We start from the raw sequence: 21852 nt of genomic DNA on the forward strand, positions 1-21852 counted from the left end.
ATCTGATTAAAGTTTTCCTCATATTCAATAGGCGATCTTTCCTCATATTCCATTGACGGACGACTACTTGAAGCATGCGTACTGCTAGTCTCTGGTACGTTACTCGGCAATTTTTCACCATTAAACGTCCAAACCCAATAATTTTCCATGAAACCCCTTCTATACAAATGCCTGACCACTTCATCTGGGTCACTAATTATAGGTCTACATTCACATTTAAGACAGGGACACCTAACTCCTCCTTCGCTTCGACAACATTCTTGAGCAAACGCCCACGTGATAAACCCGTTAACTCCTTCTATAAAATTGAGTTTAAGTGCACGTCTTCCTGGTTCCACTCTATCGTACATCCAACTACGATAATACAAATAATATTCCATACTGCACATATATCCAATCATTCTCTTTTTTAGTAACAATAATTAAACATTTACTTATATCAACTATAAGTAAATAATTTTCTACAATATAATTTTCTAACAATATATACATTCTAACAATATATACATTCTATAACATTCTAACAATATTATATACATTCTAACATTCTAACAATATATACATTCTAACAATAATACATGTTATATGTAATATTTTCGTTTTTATAAAATCTATAATTATAACGACATTCTAAAAATTATACATACTATAAATAATATTACATTCAAAAAAATTATTATATAATCACATAAAAATTAACATTCAATAAATAATATACATTCTAAAAATTAATCTAATATATATACATACTACAAATAATATACATTCTAATTATTATAACATTCTATTAATTAACATTCTAAAAATTATATATCAAATTAACCTATAATCACATCAAAAAATAAATAATACATACTATAAATAATACAAACTATAACATATATATATATATATATATATATATATATATATATATATATATATATATATATATATATATATATATATATATATATATATATATATATATATAATCACATAAAAAAAATCTGAAAAATTATATAAATAAAATTGAAAAAAAATACCTCAATGAAGTTGAACAATGAGTGAGTTCTTATACTTGAATCAAAATCAAAAATCTTCACCTACAAATATTAAATCAAAATCAGTTTCTTAACAAAAAAATTAAAAAAAAAATGGACAAGAACAAGTGGAGATTGGCTGCATACCTGAAAATGGGGGATTGTAACAAAAATATAGGATTGAAAATGGTGGATTATGGAGGAAGTGGAAGAAGAGAGGAAGAGGGTTTGGGGGAAGAGGAAGAAGAGAGAAAAACGCAGAAAGGAGGTTCTGGGAAGAGGAGCAACACGCGAAAGGGTATATCAATTTTAGCGACGTGATTTTCACGTGTCTAGGTTGCAAAGTGAAAATCACGTCGCAACACCCACACAGTAATTAATGTGTCAGTCAAACTGTTGGCGTGGAATTCTAAACAACTTTGCGACGTGAAATACACGCCGCAACAGAAAAATATGAAAATTTGAAATTCCCCCCTTTGAAATTCCCCCATTTGTCAGACTACTTTATCTGTTTTCATTTTACTTTTTTTTATTTAAAGGTTGCGACGTGTTTTCACTTCGCAACTATTTTTTTAAAATAAAATTTCAGACACCCCATGTGCCAACGTTGGTTTTATTTTTTTAATATTAAAACCTTATAGTGACGTGATTATCACGTCGCAACTCACTTTTTTGAGCCACGTGATAATCACGTCGCAACATTACGTGGCTAGATCCAACTTTTCTTGTAGTGTTTGTATTTGTTTTGATGTTTTCTGTGTCACTTTTGCTTTGATAAGTTGGGGTTTCGATCCTTTTTGTCGTACCCCATACTTGTTGTTACCTTACATAGCCACAAATAAAATAGTTATATCTCAAAATTTTCAATCTATTCATTAACAATTGTGAGCTCATTATATGCTTGTAAGAAAATTGATTATATGGAAATAACATCAAATTCAAATTTGAAAACATAATCAAGTGGTCTAGCCACCGCTTATTCTCCTTGTTTTCTTCCTTGTTCAATATTGGGAGGTCGGGTGCTCATCCTTCTGAGTTGGTTAGCCAGGTACGCTATGTTGATTTCCATGGTCTAGTTCTTTCCTTCGTCCTGTTGGATTTCTTGATATATCTTTTTGCCTCCTTCAAGATTAGTATTGATTATGAATGACTCACCGTATAGGTTGTGAAATTTGAGCTTCATACTTCTTGATATATCTTATGTCAAGATCAACATTGAATCTGACCGGCTATCCATTGAAGTTGTGAAATTTGAGCATCAGGTGGACCGATGAGGCCACAACAACTAGGGTAGATTCGAAGGGTTTGGCAAGGATGCATTTGTAAACACATTCTCAAGGGATCACAGGAAAGGCAAGTTTACGGTCTGGACGTCTCTTCCTTCTTCTACGGATATCATCAACTTGACATACCCCCACAGACAGATTGTGGTACTATTAAACGTTTCTAAGTATGACCCTTCGTACGGCCACAAACTTCCTCTCTCAAGGCCCAACTTCTTGATCAGTTTAGGGTACATTATATTACATGACTTTCGCAATCGATCAGGACTCGAAAGACGTCAAAATGTCTGAATGTAGAAGTTATGGCTAAAGGGAAGATTTCATTTGGGATTTTTCTGATTTTCTTGCAGTCTCAAAACTCGAGCATCAACTCATTAGAGATCTTGGTTGATGTGCATCCATCCTTCTTCTGAACATCCTTCATTTAATCAATTTTCCTCTTCATCATCCCTTTGGATGGACTATTCACATGAAATGCTTCTCCAATGATAACAATAATGTATCGACTCTTTCCTTTGCATGCTCCTTTCTCCTCACCGGTGGTCCCTTCTCTGCTGGTTACGACATCCCAACTTTTGAGGAGGATTTCCCTTTGGGAGACTCTTCCCTATCTATTTTACTTGTTTGATCCTTAAAAAGTGTTTTTGCTGAAATCAACCTACAACTTTAAAATATAAGAGTAATAGAGTAACATTACAAAAGGTAATAAAAAATAATAATATGTGCATTCATTATTATTTCAATAATAATCATAAAAAATAATATATATTTCGTTCTACTTATTTATATATTTTTATTTAAAACCTTTTATGTTTAATAATTATGATATTATGGATGTGAGTAATAAAATATAACAAAAAAAGTTGAAAAAAATATGATGAGCAAAAAAATGTGATGAATATATATATAGGTGTTTTTAAATTCATGGTGTACTGTAGACCTTCCTGGCCTTTTTCTTTTCCTCCTTAGTCAAGGTCTTTTTTATAAAACTTTTCAAGTCCAATGCAACCTTAGCATTAGAAATGCTGAAACATTACTATTCACAAACCATTGAATGTATTTGAGACCGTTTTGTACAGCAAAACTAATACATGAAAAACATTCAGACATTTTGTGTTGCCACGTGTCTGATTTTAATTAGAGAATAGCAGCACCGTAATAACTGCAACAAAATTCTTTGACGAAAAGGTGTCTGGTTCGGTTATCAAATGTCATTTTTAAAAGTTTTGTTTCACTAACAGTAACAAAAATCTAATTCAAAATAATCCAACGCATAGTTTCAACTCGTCACCTTTGGTTATAAAGGTAGTGTCTCTTCCACTGAACTGAGGCAATGGTTGGAATCTTATTTAAACGACCTACCAATATCTTCTTCATCAAAACCTTCATATTTCTTTGTTTTAGTACTGCTATATCTTTTCCAACAACCATATATTTCCAACATGATGAACCGAAAAACAGAACATACCCGTGAATCTGATTTGGATTACTACCAGCGTAGATATTCCGAAGAGTTGAAAGATAATTACCATAAGCTCCAAATCTCCGACGCAACATTTCGGTGTCCGTTCTGTTTGAACAAGGATTATTATTCTTTGACTGACCTTTTGAGACATGCTTCAAGGATTGTTGCTGACGTGCATGGAGAGACTGTGAAAGAAATTGCTAAACATTCTGTCCTTGTAAGGTATCTTGACTCTAAAATTTCTGAAAATAAGTCGAATGATATGAATGTTGATGATACTGTTAAGTCACTTAATGGTAATGCTACTCAAGATGAGTTGTTTGTCTGGCCTTGGGTTGTAGTTCTGGCTAACAATGTTGCAAAATTTGACCCAAAGTCTGGTAAGTATTTAAGGAAGAGTAAAAAGGAAATTCAAGAGGAACTGCTTGTGAAAGGGTTTCGGCCGCTGAATGTTACACCAAAGTGGAATAGTGGAGGGCAAACAGAGTTTGTGATAGTTGAATTTGGAAAAGAATGGGATGCTTTCGTCAATGCTTTCAATCTAGAAAGAAGATTTGAAGAAGAACATTGTGGTAAGAGAGATTACTTTGGTTTAAAGGAGCAAGGGCGAGGAGATAAACTTTTTGGGTGGATGGCACGTAGCGATGACTATAATTTCAGGAATATTGTGGGCTATCACCTTCGGGAAAAAGGGGATTTGAAAACTATTTCTGGAAAAGAAGATGAGGATAATAGGAAAGCCTTAAAGCTTAAATCTAGTTTGGAAAACACTTTAAAGCAGAAGAAGAAGGAATTGGAAGAAATAACAAGAAAGTGTGACGAGAAGGTTGATATTAAGCCGGTTGCGGAGGCATCCAAGAGAAAGTTTTCTGATGAAGAGAATTGGAAAGCATCTAAGATAAGACATGATGATGAAAGAAAAATGAAAGCAACTCAGTGGTGCTCACAGTTGGATGACTATCAAGGGAATTCTAAGGTATGTATATTCACTTGTAGAATTATTTTTGTTCAAGTTAAAGTTTGTTTTCATGATGCAAACTGCATGGACCATGGTTGTAATATATGTTTGATATATCATGCATGCAGGAGATTTTAGATGAAAATGATGAAAAGCAATGGACGTGGTCAAAACAAAGGAAGGAATGTTAAACTTCATCAGACCAAGAATGGGGGATGCAGTGATAGTCACATGCAAGTCAGATAATTTGTTATGAAGTTTAGAAGAGAATCTTGAGATGGATTAATAATATGATTATTACATGAATAACAGTTGTTGATAATTCTTTGAAATATTTATAATATTAATATTTAGTTAAGAGCATGACAGAGACAAGTGATGAATGAATTTGGTTGTTTATTTTCTTCTCTAATTAATCCATCAAAATACTTCAGTAGTATAAACCCTAAAAATATATATGTTTTTTCATTTACAACTTTCCCTCAATCAACTAACAAAGCCATTTTGTACGTAACCCTATAGAAAGATCGTATCTATTTTATATATTGAAAAATTGTAGCAGTTAAGTTTGCCCAGGATCTTACCACCTTGGAAAATTTGTTTTTAACATGAATTGTTGTTTAATGTCGATGGATATTGTTGTGTCGATAGAGCTGCGATTAGGAAATGTTATAAATAGTTGAAATATGAGTGGGATCTCCGATAAAAATAATTAAGGGATTTCCGAATTAGTTGGAATCATTTTTTACGCCAAAGTTTCTAATGAATTTTTTATTTTAGGTAAAATCAATGACCGACAACAGCATCTAAAATAAAAAATTGTATCTGAGTCTAAATATATATAGTAAAACAATGAGAAGTTGAATTAGAAGTTTAAAACGATTAGAAGTTTAAAACTACACCTACTAAATTTCGATGTAACAATGTATTTATTCAATTAATAAATTAGTACTTATATAAGCACCGGAAGTAAATTTTATCTTGAGGAATTAAAATAAAACTAAAATGTCGTATATACTAAATGGTCTTTTATGGAATTAGAAGTAGTTGGAAATAAGTGGTGTTATGTTGATCTCTAATTTGTATCCATAGGGGAGTGAAAGGTTATTTAAGTTGATTTTGGAAGCATGAGCAAAGATAGTAAATAATATTGTTGGGTATCAAAAGGAACAAATCTCAAAGGTCACACTTATAACCCTAACAATCGTCTATTGTTTTATGAATTTTTTATAATTGTAGTCCTTTATCTCTAAGTGAACTAAGTGAATGAATATCTCTAACATACTTTTAAGTATAATTTTTGTTAGATCTCTCACAACAACAAGTTGTTATTTGTTTCTAAACTGATCATTCAAAGGAACAGATTTATAAACAAGTTAACTTTAAATTAAGCAAAAACGCATTAAAACAATAAAAGAGAACACCTATTATGCTCCAAACAAATTACTATCAAAACACTTAAAATGAAATAAAATTGCAACTTAAAAGCACTATTAACTCGCCATTAACCCATAAATTATTTCAAAGGACTTGTTAAGGGTTACTTTAATTTTATTTATACTTACGGGTTACTTTAGTATTTTTTTTTATATTCATTTATTGTATTTAATATATATAAATGTTGAATCAACTATAAGGGCTCATTTGGCGCGCTGGATAAGGAGACGGGGCATGATAAAATTATCATATCCTAATATAATCTGTTGTTTGGTGCACCAATAGAAAAAGATGATTTAAACCTATTATTAGTCCTATTCTATTTCCCCTTTGTTATTCTTATCCTTATTTTAAGTTGGGTTAGCAAAATGATAGGATAATTAAAACAAAAATACACGCTTCTGATATTTTTTTCCTCTCACGTTCCCTTTCATCTCTACGGTTTCATCATCTTCGTCGTCACTAAATCAGTCGTGTTTTCTGCTACGGTAATATTTTTTTGTTCCAATTTCTCTATAATAACGATTTCTTCTTCATCAATATTGATTTTTCTCAAAACCCTAATTTTTATCCTTATTGTTTGCATGCTTTTAACCGTTTTTCAAAATAAAATTAGGTTATTAGCTGTTTTCTACCATAAGTCGATCGCACTTCACGCATCGTCATCAACCGTACTTACACGTGTGCACTTGCACGCATTCATAGCTTGATCCTGAGCTTTCTTACAGATAGACCTACTCAATTAATTGTTCTGGTTGATCGTTTAGAGGCTAGTCTTTGGCTAGTTCACGAACACTTTTGTTTTACCCCTTTCATGTTCATCCTTTTAAGCTTGAACCTTTATGCTTGTTTGTATGGGTTTTACCTGTATGAGCTTGTATGTTTTCATTTACTTCTTCCATCTTTTCTTCTTTAAATAAATTATTCACCCCCGCATTACTTGGTCCATATACCAAGCCCCAACCAACTCTTTGTAAGTCGATTGCCTTGCGCATCGCCATCAACCTTGCTGTTTCAAAGTTCAACTCAAATGTCTGATTACTACATTGTTCAATTGCTTGGAAAGCTTATGACATCACTCATGTTCTTATTGCACACAATGAAGATGCAACGGACGTTCTCCGTTAGGTATCATCGTAGCTCTATTTTTTCCTCATTCTTGCATCATTAATCTTGACATGAGAAATAGGATAAAGATGCATGACTGGAAGTCCTACTGTTGTAGGCAATGTTTGATCTGAAGCCCTACCATTGTAGGCATTATTTTGTGATGTTTGATCATGTATGTTCCTTTCTGTTCTCACCTTAGTTGATATGCTTCTCTTGTATGTTAGAGACCTAGTGCCAAAACTAGGTGCGTGTTTGTTTCGTCACTTGTGTTATCTTGTGAAGTATTTTCTTATTAGCCTTTTGAGCTTTGATCTTGTATGCCATGTTCCCTTAGGATATGATTCTACCTTAGTCACCCTCTATCCTAACTTTAAAATTTGACATATTCATAGATGACGTACTTTAAACTATACACATAAATGAATTATTATAAGAAAAAGAAAAAAATAAAACTTATAATAATATAAAATAAAATGTATAAGAGAAATAATAATTAATAATAATATTATTAATAATAATGTATATTTAAAGAGAATGTCTCATTACACCCTTTGATTTTGTTAGGCACCTAGCGAAATTTCAATTTTGTCCCTTGTTTCCGTAGATGCACATCCAGAAACATCTTTTTTGTTAAAAATTTAATTTTTCCGTAGGTACATCTACAGACGTATTTTAAACTAGTGTATGTTGGGAGAAATTGCAGATTAATTCAGTTCAAGGATTTTTCTGTAGGTACATCTACGGAATAACTTAGCGTCGGAATTTCCAGTAGATGTATCTACGGAAGTATCTCATGTAGTTTGAACCAGCATTATCACTCCTCCATTGTTACATTTATTCTTCAACACTCACACTCACCACCCTAAAAAACCCTACACCATCAATATCATTTTTCACTCTAAAGCTTCAACTTTTTGGTGCAACAAATCAAAGGGAGCAAGAGAAGATAGAATTTCACGTAAACATTCATCTTTATTCGTTGCATTGCTCACATTATCAATCAATTTTCTGTCAAAAAATTAACATTGCTTCCGCAGGTACATCTACGGAGCATGTTGAATATGAACACATTTTGGAGGTGCATCTACGGAACGTGTTTGTGCTGTTTTTTCCAGCATTCTTTTGATTTTGTGTTATTTGTGTTATTGTTTATAAATAGGTATGGTGCACCCCGACAATATTTCAAGAGAATTAGTTCATTTCGCAATTGTTTCTCTGAATGTTGAAGGGGTAGTAATAAAGGCGGTAGATGTCGGCGTTGACTTTAATAACAAGCAAGAGTTTGATGATTGTGAAAGCATGCTCACATGGATTCGTAGGAATGCAACAAACCTTGGTTTTGGTGTGGTAATAAGAAGATCGGATAATGGTACGATAAGAAGAAACGCTTTTGTAACAATATTATGCAAAAGAAGCGGGAAATTCCATACTCCTCTAAGGAAGTTTAAAAGAGACGACACGAGTACTAGAAAATGTGAGTGTCCATTTAAAATCTGTGGTTATATGTAAGCTAGCAAGAAGTGGAAATTTAATGTTATCTATGGTTTGCATAACCATGGTTTGTGCTCAAAGTTACAAGTTCATCCTAGTGTATGTCGGCTCAAACCGAAAGAGAAGACATGTATTAGTGACATGTCCTTGAATCTTGTCCAACCGAAAAATATACTTGCCACATAGAAACGGAAGGAACCCGACAATGTATCAAATATAAGGCAATTGTATAACATTCGGTACCGCAATAATATGGAGAATAGGGGAGATATAAGTGAGATGAAACAATTGTTGAACTTGTTGGATGATAACAAATACGTGTCACGGTACCAAAATTGCGATGATGAAGTTATAGTCTGAGATATTTTTTAGACTCATCTGGATTCGATAAAGTTGTTAAACACGTTTTCGACAGTGCTCATTCTCGATTCTACCTACAAGACCAACAAGTATAGACTTCCATTATTTGAGATGGTCGGTGTTACATCCACCGAGAAGACATATGCAGTTGGTTTTGCTTTTTTGGAGTGCGAAAAATAGGATAGTTTTACATGGGCATTAGAGGTGTGTCGGTCACTTTTGAAGGAACAAGTCGAGATGCCTTAGGCAATTATTATGGACCGTGATACTGCGTTGATGAATGTGGTGGCAAAGGTATTTTCTTCTTCTAACGCATTACTTTGTCGATATCACATAACATGTAATGTGAGAAGGAAGGTTAACCCTGCGGTAGGGATGAAACAAGTAGAGACCGAAGGTGGGAAATCGGTGAAGGCCGGTGTGGTTGTTGAATAAATAATGAATGCATGGAGTCGTATTGCAAATTATTTGACAAAAGAATTAAATGTCGGTTTTGTCATTCAATTTCAGAAAGTGTGTGAAAAGTATCTTGATTTATTGAAATATGTTGAAAGCACCATTCTTGATAAGGAGAAGGAGAAGTATGTGTGTGAGTGGACTGATAATGTCCGACACCTTGAGAATACAACCACCAACAGAGTCAAGTCGGAACATGCTAGTTTGAAAATTTGGTTGGCTAATAACAAGGGTGACTGGTGTCGAGATTGGGACTCTGTAAATCTCATGATTAAAAACCAACACAAGGAGATACAAACAACATTTGTTCGGAGCATAACAGTGTTGGAACATCGATTCAAGGACAACATACTTTATTCTCAATATATCGGTAATGTATCTCGGGCCGGGTTGAACTATATTTTTTACGAGGCCAAACGAGGTGAAGTTATAGGTTCCGATAACGCAAAGTGTGGTTGTACTATTTCTAAAATGTATGGTCTCCCGTGTGCGTGTGTTATTGATAAAAATATAGAACTAGGTGAGGCAATAAGAATGGACGAAGTTATCCTTCATTGGAAAAGACTTAGTTTTGATGATGATGGTTGCATTGAAAGAGAAAAATCACATATATGTATTATTTCCGAATTGGAAATGATACAAGAGAGGTTTTCAAAGGCCGACGACAACATGAAAATCTACATTAAAGAACTATTGCAGAAGATTGGATATTGCGAAACAACCGACATGAAACCGCTTTCTCAAGCGGTTAAGAAAAAGGTTGCTCCGAATAAATTGAAGCCTACACCGAATGACAACTCGACTACACGGGCTCCTTCGTATTGTGAGCATGTTGATAAACTTTTTTCCAACTCACTGACGCCTAAATCTCAAAAATCTCAAACAAGTTCAAACAAAGAAGCTCGCATAAGCAAACCGCCTCCGACACCTATTTTGTCGAAAATTCCAATCACCAAAGAGACGCCTATTCCACCAAAAATTTTATTCATCGAAGAGATGTCGGTTTTTAAGCACAGGTACAGCGAACGAATCGTCAATGTTGTGGGGGATGGTAATTGCGGTTACCTGGCCGTCTCGAGGTTGCTTGGTAATAGAGAGGATAGTCATACACTTTTTTGTCATCAACTTATCCAAGAGTTGAAGACGTATAAAGACTCGTACACACAGTTATATGGAGAGGAAGCTAAATTTGAAGCGGTTAACGAAGCTCTTGTTCCTTGGTTGGGCGCTTACGCACCAGTGTTAAAATGGATGAGATTCCCGGAAATGGGACATTTTATTGTATGCGGGTATGATAGGGTGTGCATTGACTTGACGCATTATGATTTTTTGGAAACCTTTTTCCCCCTTCGGACCGTACCACCAACAAATCCAAATGATTGCATCATGTGTATTGGATGGCTTTCAAAATCGAGTCATTTTATGCAAGTTTACCTGAAATCGGGATGCTCCATACCTCCTACGTCACCAGAATGGATGCTTCATCATACCGAAGATGTCAAGACGTAGCCGGATCTTTTTGTTGATAGGATGCATGGATTTGAAAGATTGAATAACATCGAGAAGGAAGCGAATAAGGAAAAGTCAAAATTGGAACCACCAATAGATTTAGTCAACGATAGTTCTTTTGATGTGTTTTGTAGTTTCAAAGTGTAATGTATGCACTCTTTAACATTGCAATAAAATCATTTTTTGCCAATTATAATCATTTTTTGTCAATATATGCATTCTCATAATTCTGCCCTGCTATATTATTTTGTTTTGGTAAAAAAACATACAGGGAAAGTTCCGTAGATATATCTACAGAAGACTTTAAATTTGAGAACTATGGGTTTTTTCGTAGGTACATCTATGAAAACAAAATATCTAGGTTCTTTCCGTGGATATACCTACGGAAGGTTTTATGACAGAAAATGGGTGGTCCACATTCAACTAAGATTTCTATAAATTTAGGGTTTCTAATCTTGTATTTCACACAAACACAAATATGTCTCAATATGAGTAGAACGTCCGTTGGTATGTCGCAAATATCTCCTACTCCGACGGCAGAACATCTGGGCGGACGTCCAAACTCAACGAGTACACCTCGCTCGATGTCATCATTGACGAAATCTACTATCGTCTACCTTATGGTGACAAACGGAAGGTTGTGAAGCTCAAGTATCGTTCACTTTCATTTGACAACGGATGGAACGTCATTTATAGCAACTTTGAGCTCAAGAACCGAGCAGATGTTTTGGCGATGTGGCGAACGTATTTCGGTTTCGAAGAAAAAATATCGCCCTAGTTCGTAGCGACGATGCAAAGAACGGTAGAGCAAATTTTAGAGATGTGCAAGCGTCCACCGAGCTATTGAAATGTAACATTTAATTTGTTGTTGAAATTATCGATGTAATGCCGATTTTAATCTATGAATGTTGTTTTTATCGTTGCAAATGTTGTTTTTCTGAATCTGATATATTCGTAGATAGACATACGAAAATATTCCGTATATGTGCACGGAAGGTTTTCACGCAAATGTAAAAAAAAAAAATCAAATGTACATCTACAGAAACATAGAGACATTATGAAAGCAAACATGATGCCTAAGAACTCTAATAAATATAGTAAGAATTTTCCTATTTAAAAAGTAAATGGGAAAGAGGAAAAATTAATAATATAAACATAAAAAAATCATCTGAAGTTAAAATTTGACATATATTAATGACATAATTTAAATTGAAAATTGAGATAATTAATGTAAAGATAAACAAAGTAGAGAGAAAATTAGAGATAATGACAATTAATAGGAAAAGTGATGGGAAAAAATTTAAAATTTAAAACTAAAATAGTATTAAAAAAATAAGGGTATTAAAATTTATTTAGTTTTAATAGAAAACACAAAATAAACAAACAGAAGTTTTGGCATTTAGTATAGCCACGTGTTATATTTTAATTAGTTAATAGCAACACAGTAATAACTGCAACAACAAAAAAAGTTTGTTTGTACAATCAGCGCGCGGAAGAATAAAGTTTATGAACGTTCGAAGCAACACAGCAAGCAGGTCGCGATTTTTGCGCTGCAATGTGAGTGTGAGCATTTCTCATAACAAACTCCTTCGTACCAAAAACATTCTTCCACTCTCTCTCTCTCTCTCTTAGGGTTTCTTCTTCTACTTTACTCGTTCATCCTCAGCCTAACATTCGCTCAATCTTCTCTCTGAAAACCATTCATTCTTCTCCCGCCACACAAGGTATCACTCAGTTTCTTCTTCATTATTACATTGCTCTTTCTTTGAACTTGATTTTACTACTATCGTTTTCAGATGTGCTGAAAATCAAATCATCTAGTATTTACTCACTCTATCTAGTTGTTTGTGTTGCTCTTTCTTTGAACTTGTTTTACTGTTATTGTTTTCAGATGTACCGACAATCTGATTTGGAATACTACCGGGGTAGATATTTCCTTGAGTTGAAACATGATTATCACAAACTCGAAGTCTCCGACTCAACATTTCGGTGTCCGTTCTGTTTCAACAAGGACTATTACTCTTTGACTGAGCTTCTCAGACACGCATCAAGGATTGCTGCTGACTCGCATGGTGAAACTGTGAAAGAAATTGCTAAGCACTCTGCTCTTGAAAGGTATCTTGACTTCAAAATTTCTGGTAATAAGTCGCATGATATGATGAATGTGGATACCGATATGTCACTTAATGTGAGTAGTGCTGAGGGCCAGTCATTTAATTTGAATGTTGCTAAAGGGAAATCACCTAGAGTGAATGTTGCTGATGATCAGTCACTTGCTATGGTTATTGCTAAGGATAGGTCACTTGATATGGTTATTTCTAAGGATCAGTCACTTGATGTGGTCATTGCTAAGGATAAGTCACCTGTTGTGAATACTACTGCTGAAGATGAGTTTGTCTGGCCTTGGATGGTGGTTCTGGCAAACAATGTTACCAAATTTGACCCCAACTGTCGTAAGTATATAGGAAAGAGTCATAAGAAAATTAAGGAGGAGCTGTACGCGAAAGGGTTTCAGCCGCTGAAAGTTACTGCACTGTGGAATATTAGAGGGCAAACACCTTTTGTGATTGTTGCATTTGGAAAAGAATGGGATGGTTTCAACAATGCTTTGCAGCTAGAAAGAAGCTTTGAATCAGAACAGTGTGGTAAGAGAGATTACCTGGGTTTAAGGGAGCGAGGAGAGAAACTCTTTGGGTGGATGGCACGTGCCAATGACTATAATTCCAGGGATATTGTGGGCAAACACCTCCGCGAAAACGGGGATTTGAAAACTGTTTCTGGAAAAGAAGCCGAGGATAATAGGAAAGCTTTGAAGCTTGTATCTGGTTTGGCTAACACTCTAAAGCAGAAGAACATGGAATTGGAACAAACGGCAAGCAAGTATGATGAGGCTAATGCATTCCTAAACAGAGTGATGAACCAAAAAGAGGAGATGCTTGAACACTTTAACAAAGGTATGTTGATGTTTACAGTGGACTGTTCAAATTAATATGAGTATTCTGTTTCACTATGTTTAGAGGTGAAGCATTGTGGTTTCTGTTATTTTATTTATCCTTTCTGTATAGCTTATGGTCTAATGTATTTTGGATGTTTGATATAATTTTTTAATATTTCATGGTTATTGAGTTTGTTCCACTCTGTTTAATTAGAAATAAGCAAGATGCGGAATGTCGAACGCAATTATATGGAAAAGGTGTCCAAGGATCATGAAAAAGCCATGCTGGAATTGGAGGCTAGGAGAAAGGAACTTTCCTCCCGTGAAGAGAATCTGCAGAAGCGTCAAGCAGATAATCATAGTGAGAGAAATAAGCTATACCTTGAGAAGAAAAATGTAATTCTTTTGGATCTTTCAATTTGTGATAGCAATGCTGATAATTCAATCTTTTAAACTCTCTGTAGCACACTTGTTCTGATAGGTCTATTTCTTAAAATTTTAACAAAATTCTTTGAAAGTGATCAATTTACAAGAGAGCTAAATTGACCTCTTTAAAAAATGGACCGATTACAAAAAGAGCTGATATCATTCCTTAATATATCGACGATTTAGTCAAATCATGTACACCAATCCTTCTTATTTTAATTTTATCAACTTTAGACTGATTAAACCTGTTCTCCATCTTGTTATTCACAGAATGAGATGGCCATAGCAGAGCAACAAAAGGCTGACGACAAAATGATGCGTTTGGCTGAAGAACATCAGGCACAACTTTCATTTTCCTTTTATCTGCATTAGTTATTTAAGTTGCATGTATTCACTGTAACTTTGAGGACTCTTTTGGTTGGATGTTGCAGAAAGAGAAAGACAAACTTCACAAGAAAATCCATGACCTAGAGAGAGGACTTGATGCAAAGCAAGCATTGGAATTGGAAATTGAACGGCTGAGAGGAGCTTTCCATGTAATGAACCACATTGGAGAGACTGATCTGGAAGAGCAGAAAAAACTGGAGGCGATCAAAGTGGATCTGCGTGAAAAGGAAGAGCAACTGGAAGGGGTGGAAGATCTTCAACAAACATTGGTTATTCAGGAGCGCAAAACTAATGACGAGTTGCAAGATGCCCGCAAAAAATTAATCAGTGTACGTATCTTTCTCAGCATTTCCGTAATCTGATTAGTCTTGTAAGCATCTTTCCTAAAAAATTAAACATTGGTCTATGAATGAACAGAATTTCTGTAATCTGATTAGTTTTGTTCATGTAATCTAATTTCCTTGTTCAAAGTGGATTGGCTGCCCAAAGAACACTTCTCGAGTCATAATTTCTGTGAAAAGGATGGGAGAGCTTGATATTAAGCCGTTTGAAGAGGCATCCAAGAAAAAGTTTCCGGCTGAAGGGAATGGGAAAGCAGCTCAGAGAAAACTTGCCGATGAAAGGAACATGAAAGCAATTCAGTGGTGCTCACAGTGGGATGAATATCTTAGAGATCCAAGCTGGCATCCATTCAAAATTGTGACTGATAAAGAAGGGAATTCCAAGGTAAAACGACTTCTAGAATTATGTTTGTTCAAGTTAAAGTTAATCTTTTCTCTTTCTCAATTTTGAGGATGATTATACAACTCAAGCATGTGACTGCAGCTTCAACTATTGTCTTGTATCAATACATTCCTTAGGACATATTTATTCCCTTAAAATATAATGCATCATTTCTTAATTTCTTAATGATTATAAAGTGTTGAAATTCTAAAACCTTTGTGGGAGTTGGTTGCTACTCACAACTGATTCATTTCATTCTACAAGATTACACTGATGGATCAGTATAAAAGCGTGATATATCTATTTTAAAAAAATTGTGGGACGCATAGTTGTTGGCACTTATTTGGCATGTTACTTTTCATGATGCAAACTGCAAAGACCATGATCTGATATATGTTTGATATATTATGCAGGAAATTTTAGATGAAAATGATGAAAAACTTAAAAGTTTGAGGGATGAACTCGGAGACGAGGTGCATGATGCAGTAGCTACAGCTCTGAAGGAATTAAATGAATACAATCCTAGTGGCAGATATCCGGTACCTGAGCTCTGGAATTTTAGGGAAGGAAGGAAGGCTTCGTTGAAAGAGGGTGTTGCCCATTTGATAAGGCAATGGAAGTCATCAAAGCAAAAGAAAGCTTGAGGCTTCATGTGGGCCGTAAGACTTAAAATTAGACTTACATGCAGAAAAACTTTACTGCGTACTCGAATGATCATTTGTGTCCCTTATTTAGCTGGGTTTAAACTTTTATCTTGAATGAGACCAACTCCCAAAGGCCCATTATCATCCCAACCCACTAAAACAATTTTCTTTACATGTTTAAGCTTTATAAACTCTTATCTAGTACTAAACTAATCGATGTTGGAATTAGTGATAGTTGTAATTTGAGAAGCTTTTCATTTCCCTGCCGGTTCTTTTCTGTTATTTCAATTTCATTGTTTTCTGCTAGTGATACATCACAATATTTGCCATGCATTTTACTCCATAAGAGAATTAACTTACAATTTGAATGTCCAAGGAGTTATTAGGTTCAATGAGGAGTAAAGAATCTACTTATTGTTATATTTTGGCCTTTTGTGCTCAGTCTCATTATTCTCTTGCAGTTATATTACTTCAGATGCCATAACTAAGGATTACCACAGTTGTTAGCATATATTTTTAGTTATCCTGCATGGAGGATAAAAAAAGTAGAGTGATTGTCATGTGGTTTGCCAAAGGAATACACAACATATCAAGGATATCAAGGGGGAAAAGCCAATTTAATAAAAGAGAGTGATTGTTGTGATGAGATTAAAAGTTTCTGATTTTCATGTGTTTAATGATGTTTGTTTTTTACATTTACCCAAGTATGTGTATGTGTTGGTTGGTTAATGTTTATCCTCGTATTCTTTCATTTTGATGTAATTTTCTGTGAGACTTGAAGATGCTGCCAATTTAATTTAGTAAACATTATGATGATATTGTGTATGGTGTTAGGATTATACTAGTTTTTGTTTGCTTACTGAGATTACTAACATAGATATGTCCCTCAATCATTTTCGCACATTGAACTTTTGTAACATATTAAGAACTTCAGAAGTTGTTGTGGAAGTGTGTATGGTAAGTTGTTGGTCTAAACAGGTGCATTTGATGAGCGAAATGCAGCAAATTCCAAATAAACAGGATTAACTACTTGATTTGATGGGATGCTAGCAGAGATTGCTTCTGCCAAGCTAGGCGAGACTACTACTTGCTCCAGCCGTGTGATAAACCTCGACCTTTCTTCTACTTAGCAGCTACAATATCTTGAGCTAGTAACTCCATCAAGCTGCGTAACCGTTCATAATATTTTAGTAGCTGGCTCTTTGAAATCCTATATAAGATCCAAGACAACCAGTTAAGTAATCACACAGATAGTTTTTCCACTCAAATCCAATATAAAATTGATTCTGGAGTTGAAGCTGATACCTTGAAGAATAGACAAAGGTTTATTAACTCCCACATCGTTTTATCTAAATAAAACATGTGAGTTTATAGTGCTCTTTTACACAGATCACTTTCATTGTGTGTATTGGGCTTCTTCTTGAATGAATCACTTTAGCCTTTAAAATGTATTATTTTCCAAATAAATTTAAAAAAAAAAACTAACTGAAACTATTAATTTATTTAATTAATAAATTATTCTATTCATTCATCACATGCCATATAAAATATTTTTTTTAAAAAGCTAGATTTTGAAATAGGAGGACTAAGTTTAAAAACACCCAAGTAGAGGGATTAAAATTAAGCCTACTATTTATTTAGCTAGAACTGTTTCGTAACAATTAGCAGCAAGTATTTATTTAGCTAGAACTGTTTCTTAACAATTAGCAGCAAGTGTAAAAATGGAGTAGATGATATGTTAATTTGTACTCCAAGATAGATACATGTTAAATTGATTTCATAAAATAGATTTTCACTAAATTTTTTTACTAGAACTGAGTTGAAATAAAATAAATACTCATTTAACAAATAATAAATACTCATTCCTGTATGGAATGAAATGAAATAAAATAAATACTACTTTGTACCAATAGTCATTTAAATAATATAATCATGCAGCATTACTGATTAAAAGTAATACTACTGGTTACCTACAACACCTAACTGGGTTGGATGCAGTTATTTCTAATTTTAACTTTTCAAAATGTTATTAGGTAATCCAAGTCATTCGTTGAATTGCATCCATAAATTTGTGGGTAGTTGTTGCAGTTGAAGCTTATAAGGATTCATACCAAATCAGATTTGTTAGAAATACAGTTAGCTACATTCTACAGTCTGCAGCTTCTGCAAACATTTTACAACTACCTTCCAACCCAAACGGTTAAAGTGCAAGAAGAACCAATAGAACAAATTTCCCAATTTAAACTTTCATAACAAAAACACACTTCCACGGTTACATAAATCATTGTAGATGTTACAGCAACATATAAAATTGTATAACTAATTCGCTGCGGGCTACTACCTTTTTTTGCCTAGCCACTTCAGCATTTTTTTCCTACACTTTTTTTAATCCTCTCCATATAACCCTACCCTAATCTCTTCTTTTTTCATACAATTAAAAAAACACAACCTTCCCACCCCCAATACATTAAAAAAAAAAAAACTCACAAAAAGTCTCACTACACACATCTCTATGAAAACCTTTCCTCTTAACCCGTCACAGTCTCCAAAACATCCAGTCAAAAAAGCACCAATCTACTGTAAAATTGCGCGCCGAATACACAGTTGGTGGAAAAACAAAACAAAACATTGTAGTAGTACTTTTGTCACATCATATATTGAAAAATAAAATAACAATGTGAACTTTGACCGGTAACATCCGGTAACCGGTAACCAGTAACCACAACTCTCATCAAACACGGAAATTCTTCCCGGTAAAAGTTTGACCAAATTGCCAATTTTGTGGAGCAATGTTCCACGAAGTGGAAGTGCGACGGTCACTACCGGTAACTCTAAAAGACAAAGCCTGACCCACCAAAACAGAATTCGATTGCCAATTTTGCCCCCAGTTTCTACTCATCGGCATCCACCCTGTTCTCGTTCCTTTAACATAGGTCCTCACAATATCCCCTGCACCCGCGACGTTGCTGATTAGCACCAAGTTAAAGTAACGGAATCCGTTAATAGTGAACCGAATCCCACCACTCTTCCTACACGGCACCCTACGATAAGCAACAGGGACAATCCCGGCGCGGTATTCGGCGATTTTGAGGAACATAGGCATGGCGAGATCGAAGTGAGGACGTGGAGGGTTGCACCAACCGCCGTTGTCGCTGGCTTGAGCGAAGTTGGGAGGACAGAAGTTTGTAGCGGTGATGAAAATAGAAGGACTGCCGGAGTGACACCATTGTTTGTCGTTAGCGCACTTCAGTTCAAAACATGAACCGCAACTGAGTCCGCTGTTGAATAGTGCTGTGCTTAAAGCTGCAGTGTTGACGCCGTAGCCTTGACTGTATAAGTTTCCATAACCACATGCTCCACCTAAATAGCAACAAGAATATTAATTAATTTATTATTAATGAAATTTAAAAATTAGTTAAAGACATAGTACTAGGTTGTTGTGTTAGATTATGGTTTAATCATTAATGTAACATACCCATGGTGCCGGAAGCATCGGAACCACCGTAGAAAGTGGCGTGAGCGGTTTCCCATGCGCCACCGTTGTAAACACCTGGGATACGAGACTCTACCGTCCACATTGTTAATGAGATTATTAGAGATGCAATGTACACGACATGATTCATAGTACTCATTTGTGTTTTTTGTTTTGTTTAGTTTGGTTTCTTTCAGACAATGGAGAAAGAAAAAAATTGAGGAAACGCAGAGAGAGATTTGTGGTGGGACGAGTGTTGTGTGGGGATGGTTGGGGGTACTTATGGAGAATGCTTGCTCTGGTTACACTGTACAAAAGGAAGGGTAAATTTGGAATTTGAAAAATCTGTTTCCTCGAAAAAATAATAAATTTATTAAATACTGTATTTGTGTAATTGTAAAATGCAATAATTAAAGTGACTGAATTGTCGAGCCCCGTGTCAATAACTTTCCAATTACAAATACATTCACATGTTGTGTGAATTCATTTTTGGTTCTGATCTTGAACTGCCACGGATGAAATAAATTTGGAGTTTAATCTTCACATTTTTTGGTATAGAGTAATTAAATATTTTTATGGAAATTAAATTGAATTGTAGTGTTTGAGAGAGGTAATTATGATTGTATTTAGTGTTTTCTAAATTAATTCGTGTAATAATTTTTTTTCAATTCATGGTAGGTCGGTATAATTTTTTTTTTTTTTTGATTGGAAATACGCTCTTCATTAAACGGAAAGTCCCTCGAGGGGATAAACATCAGAATAGCTGGGGGGATCCACTATCCAGGATCGAGCCCCAATAGCTTTGCCCCATTTGACAAGGTTATGGGCTACAGAGTTTAAAGATCTACTGACATACATAACAGAGCAAAAAGAAAAACTATTACAAAGTTCTCTAACATCACCAGCAATTAAATCCAGCTCAGCCACATAGTTTATAGAATTGATGCTGTCAACCACCGAAGATGCATCTGATTGAACCAGAATTTTATTCAACTGAAGCTCCTTGGCTAACTGCACACTCCAACGGATGGCCAACATTTCAGCAAGAGCCGGAGTAATGCTCATATCATCACGTCTACAAGCTGCATAGATGATCTTTGAATCCCAGGTCTTGATCACACAGCCAAAAGCCACCACTCCATTGCTAAAGCATCCTGCGTCCACCTGAACAATAGCCAGCTCAGAAATTTGCTTATCAGCCCTCCAGCCACTTGGTTCCCGAATGCCTTTCTTGGCCACCGGGTTAGCTTCGTTGAACTCAGCAACCGAATCCCACGCTTCCATAGCCACCCTCACCGGATCCGGACAGGTCTGTTGGAAATGCATACTATTTCTAGCATTCCAAATCTTCCAAAGTAAAGTGCAGAGCAATTGGGAACGAAGACAATCGGAGCCATCAAGACACAACATCAACCAACTCAGGGTGTCCATATTGGGGGGGATGCGAGTTCCAAGGGGGGATGAGAAGTGGACCAGCCGAGAAAACTCACAGTGTAAAAACAGATGGTTTGAGGTTTCAGTTTCCATGCCACACAGAGCGCAAGAGCAATCTAACCTGATTCCTTTCCTAGAAAGGTTTGCTTTTGTAGGGAGGATGTCTTTCCCTAGTCTCCAGATGAAGCTTTTCACACGCGGATGGAGGTGCGTATGCCAAACCTTCTTCCAGAAGTTTTCCAGATTTGAGCCCGAGGGACCAGGTTTCCTGCTAAGAGACACAGCTTGAAGAGCATGGTAGGCAGTCTTCACTGAATAGACGCCAGTTTTTTCTTTGGTCCAGCATAGTTCATCCTCAGGCCTGCGAAAAGACAAAGGAAAGCTAAAGATTTTATGAGCAATTGAGGGGTTGAAATTCTGCAGAATCAGCGGCCTGTTCCAACAATTGAGATCATGGTCAATGAATTCGCTCACTGTTGCATCAGCACTGACGCTACTGTCTTGAGGAAAAGGCAGACACCCCAAGAGACCCGGTATCCACTTATCCTTCCACACCTTTACCTTAGCTCCAGTACCTATCCTCCATGATATTCCATTAGTGACACACTCTTTGGCACTCAGGATGCTTCTCCAGGCGTAGCTAGGGCTATATCCAAGCGGGGCATCTTCAATGGAGCAATTGGGATAATAACGACTCTTGAAAACTCTAGCAAACAGTGAATTTTCCACCTTCAGCAAGC

At 35.3% G+C, this 21852-nt stretch overlaps 4 protein-coding genes across 4 annotated transcripts; 3 read left to right on the top strand and 1 right to left on the bottom strand.

The window, feature by feature from the left end:
• The first annotated feature begins 3747 nt into the window (after positions 1 to 3747).
• On the top strand, positions 3748 to 4919 carry LOC131651352 (protein INVOLVED IN DE NOVO 2-like). Its single transcript, XM_058921015.1, has 2 exons — positions 3748 to 4746; positions 4857 to 4919. The coding sequence occupies exons 1-2, from the start codon at positions 3748 to 3750 to the stop codon at positions 4917 to 4919; spliced, it is 1062 nt and encodes a 353-aa protein (XP_058776998.1).
• A 4462-nt stretch (positions 4920 to 9381) lies between these two features.
• Positions 9382 to 11091, top strand: LOC131651353 (uncharacterized). Its single transcript, XM_058921016.1, has 2 exons — positions 9382 to 9549; positions 9697 to 11091. Exons 1-2 carry the CDS (start codon positions 9382 to 9384, stop codon positions 11089 to 11091), a joined length of 1563 nt encoding a protein of 520 aa, XP_058776999.1.
• A 1552-nt stretch (positions 11092 to 12643) lies between these two features.
• On the top strand, positions 12644 to 16344 carry LOC131651354 (factor of DNA methylation 4-like). Its single transcript, XM_058921017.1, has 7 exons — positions 12644 to 12815; positions 12983 to 14045; positions 14241 to 14422; positions 14723 to 14791; positions 14884 to 15168; positions 15311 to 15565; positions 15976 to 16344. Exons 2-7 carry the CDS (start codon positions 12983 to 12985, stop codon positions 16204 to 16206), a joined length of 2085 nt encoding a protein of 694 aa, XP_058777000.1. The 5' UTR covers positions 12644 to 12815; the 3' UTR covers positions 16207 to 16344.
• A 2092-nt stretch (positions 16345 to 18436) lies between these two features.
• Positions 18437 to 19938, bottom strand: LOC131653947 (expansin-A6-like). The gene is made up of 2 exons (XM_058924296.1): positions 19682 to 19938; positions 18437 to 19566 (listed from the first exon to the last, which is right to left on the bottom strand). The coding sequence occupies exons 1-2, from the start codon at positions 19836 to 19838 to the stop codon at positions 18938 to 18940; spliced, it is 786 nt and encodes a 261-aa protein (XP_058780279.1). The 5' UTR covers positions 19839 to 19938; the 3' UTR covers positions 18437 to 18937.
• Positions 19939 to 21852: the final 1914 nt, after the last annotated feature.

This window comes from Vicia villosa, linkage group LG2 (genome assembly GCF_029867415.1).
Source record: "Vicia villosa cultivar HV-30 ecotype Madison, WI linkage group LG2, Vvil1.0, whole genome shotgun sequence".
Classification (NCBI taxonomy): domain Eukaryota; kingdom Viridiplantae; phylum Streptophyta; class Magnoliopsida; order Fabales; family Fabaceae; genus Vicia; species Vicia villosa.

Bases quoted from the DNA above. Each gene is read 5' to 3' on its own strand.
- LOC131651352 (XM_058921015.1), top strand. From the start codon at position 3,748: ATGATGAACCGAAAAACAGAACATACCCGTGAATCTGATTTGGATTAC. The intron at 4,747-4,856 runs GTATGTATATTC...TCATGCATGCAG, and splicing joins ACTATCAAGGGAATTCTAAG to GAGATTTTAGATGAAAATGA.
- LOC131651353 (XM_058921016.1), top strand. From the start codon at position 9,382: ATGGACCGTGATACTGCGTTGATGAATGTGGTGGCAAAGGTATTTTCT. The intron at 9,550-9,696 runs GTTGTTGAATAA...ATTCTTGATAAG, and splicing joins AATCGGTGAAGGCCGGTGTG to GAGAAGGAGAAGTATGTGTG.
- LOC131651354 (XM_058921017.1), top strand. From the start codon at position 12,983: ATGTACCGACAATCTGATTTGGAATACTACCGGGGTAGATATTTCCTT. The intron at 14,792-14,883 runs GCACAACTTTCA...TGGATGTTGCAG, and splicing joins GTTTGGCTGAAGAACATCAG to AAAGAGAAAGACAAACTTCA. The intron at 15,169-15,310 runs GTACGTATCTTT...CCTTGTTCAAAG, and splicing joins CCCGCAAAAAATTAATCAGT to TGGATTGGCTGCCCAAAGAA.
- LOC131653947 (XM_058924296.1), bottom strand. From the start codon at position 19,838: ATGAGTACTATGAATCATGTCGTGTACATTGCATCTCTAATAATCTCA. The intron at 19,567-19,681 runs GTATGTTACATT...GTTGCTATTTAG, and splicing joins CGATGCTTCCGGCACCATGG to GTGGAGCATGTGGTTATGGA.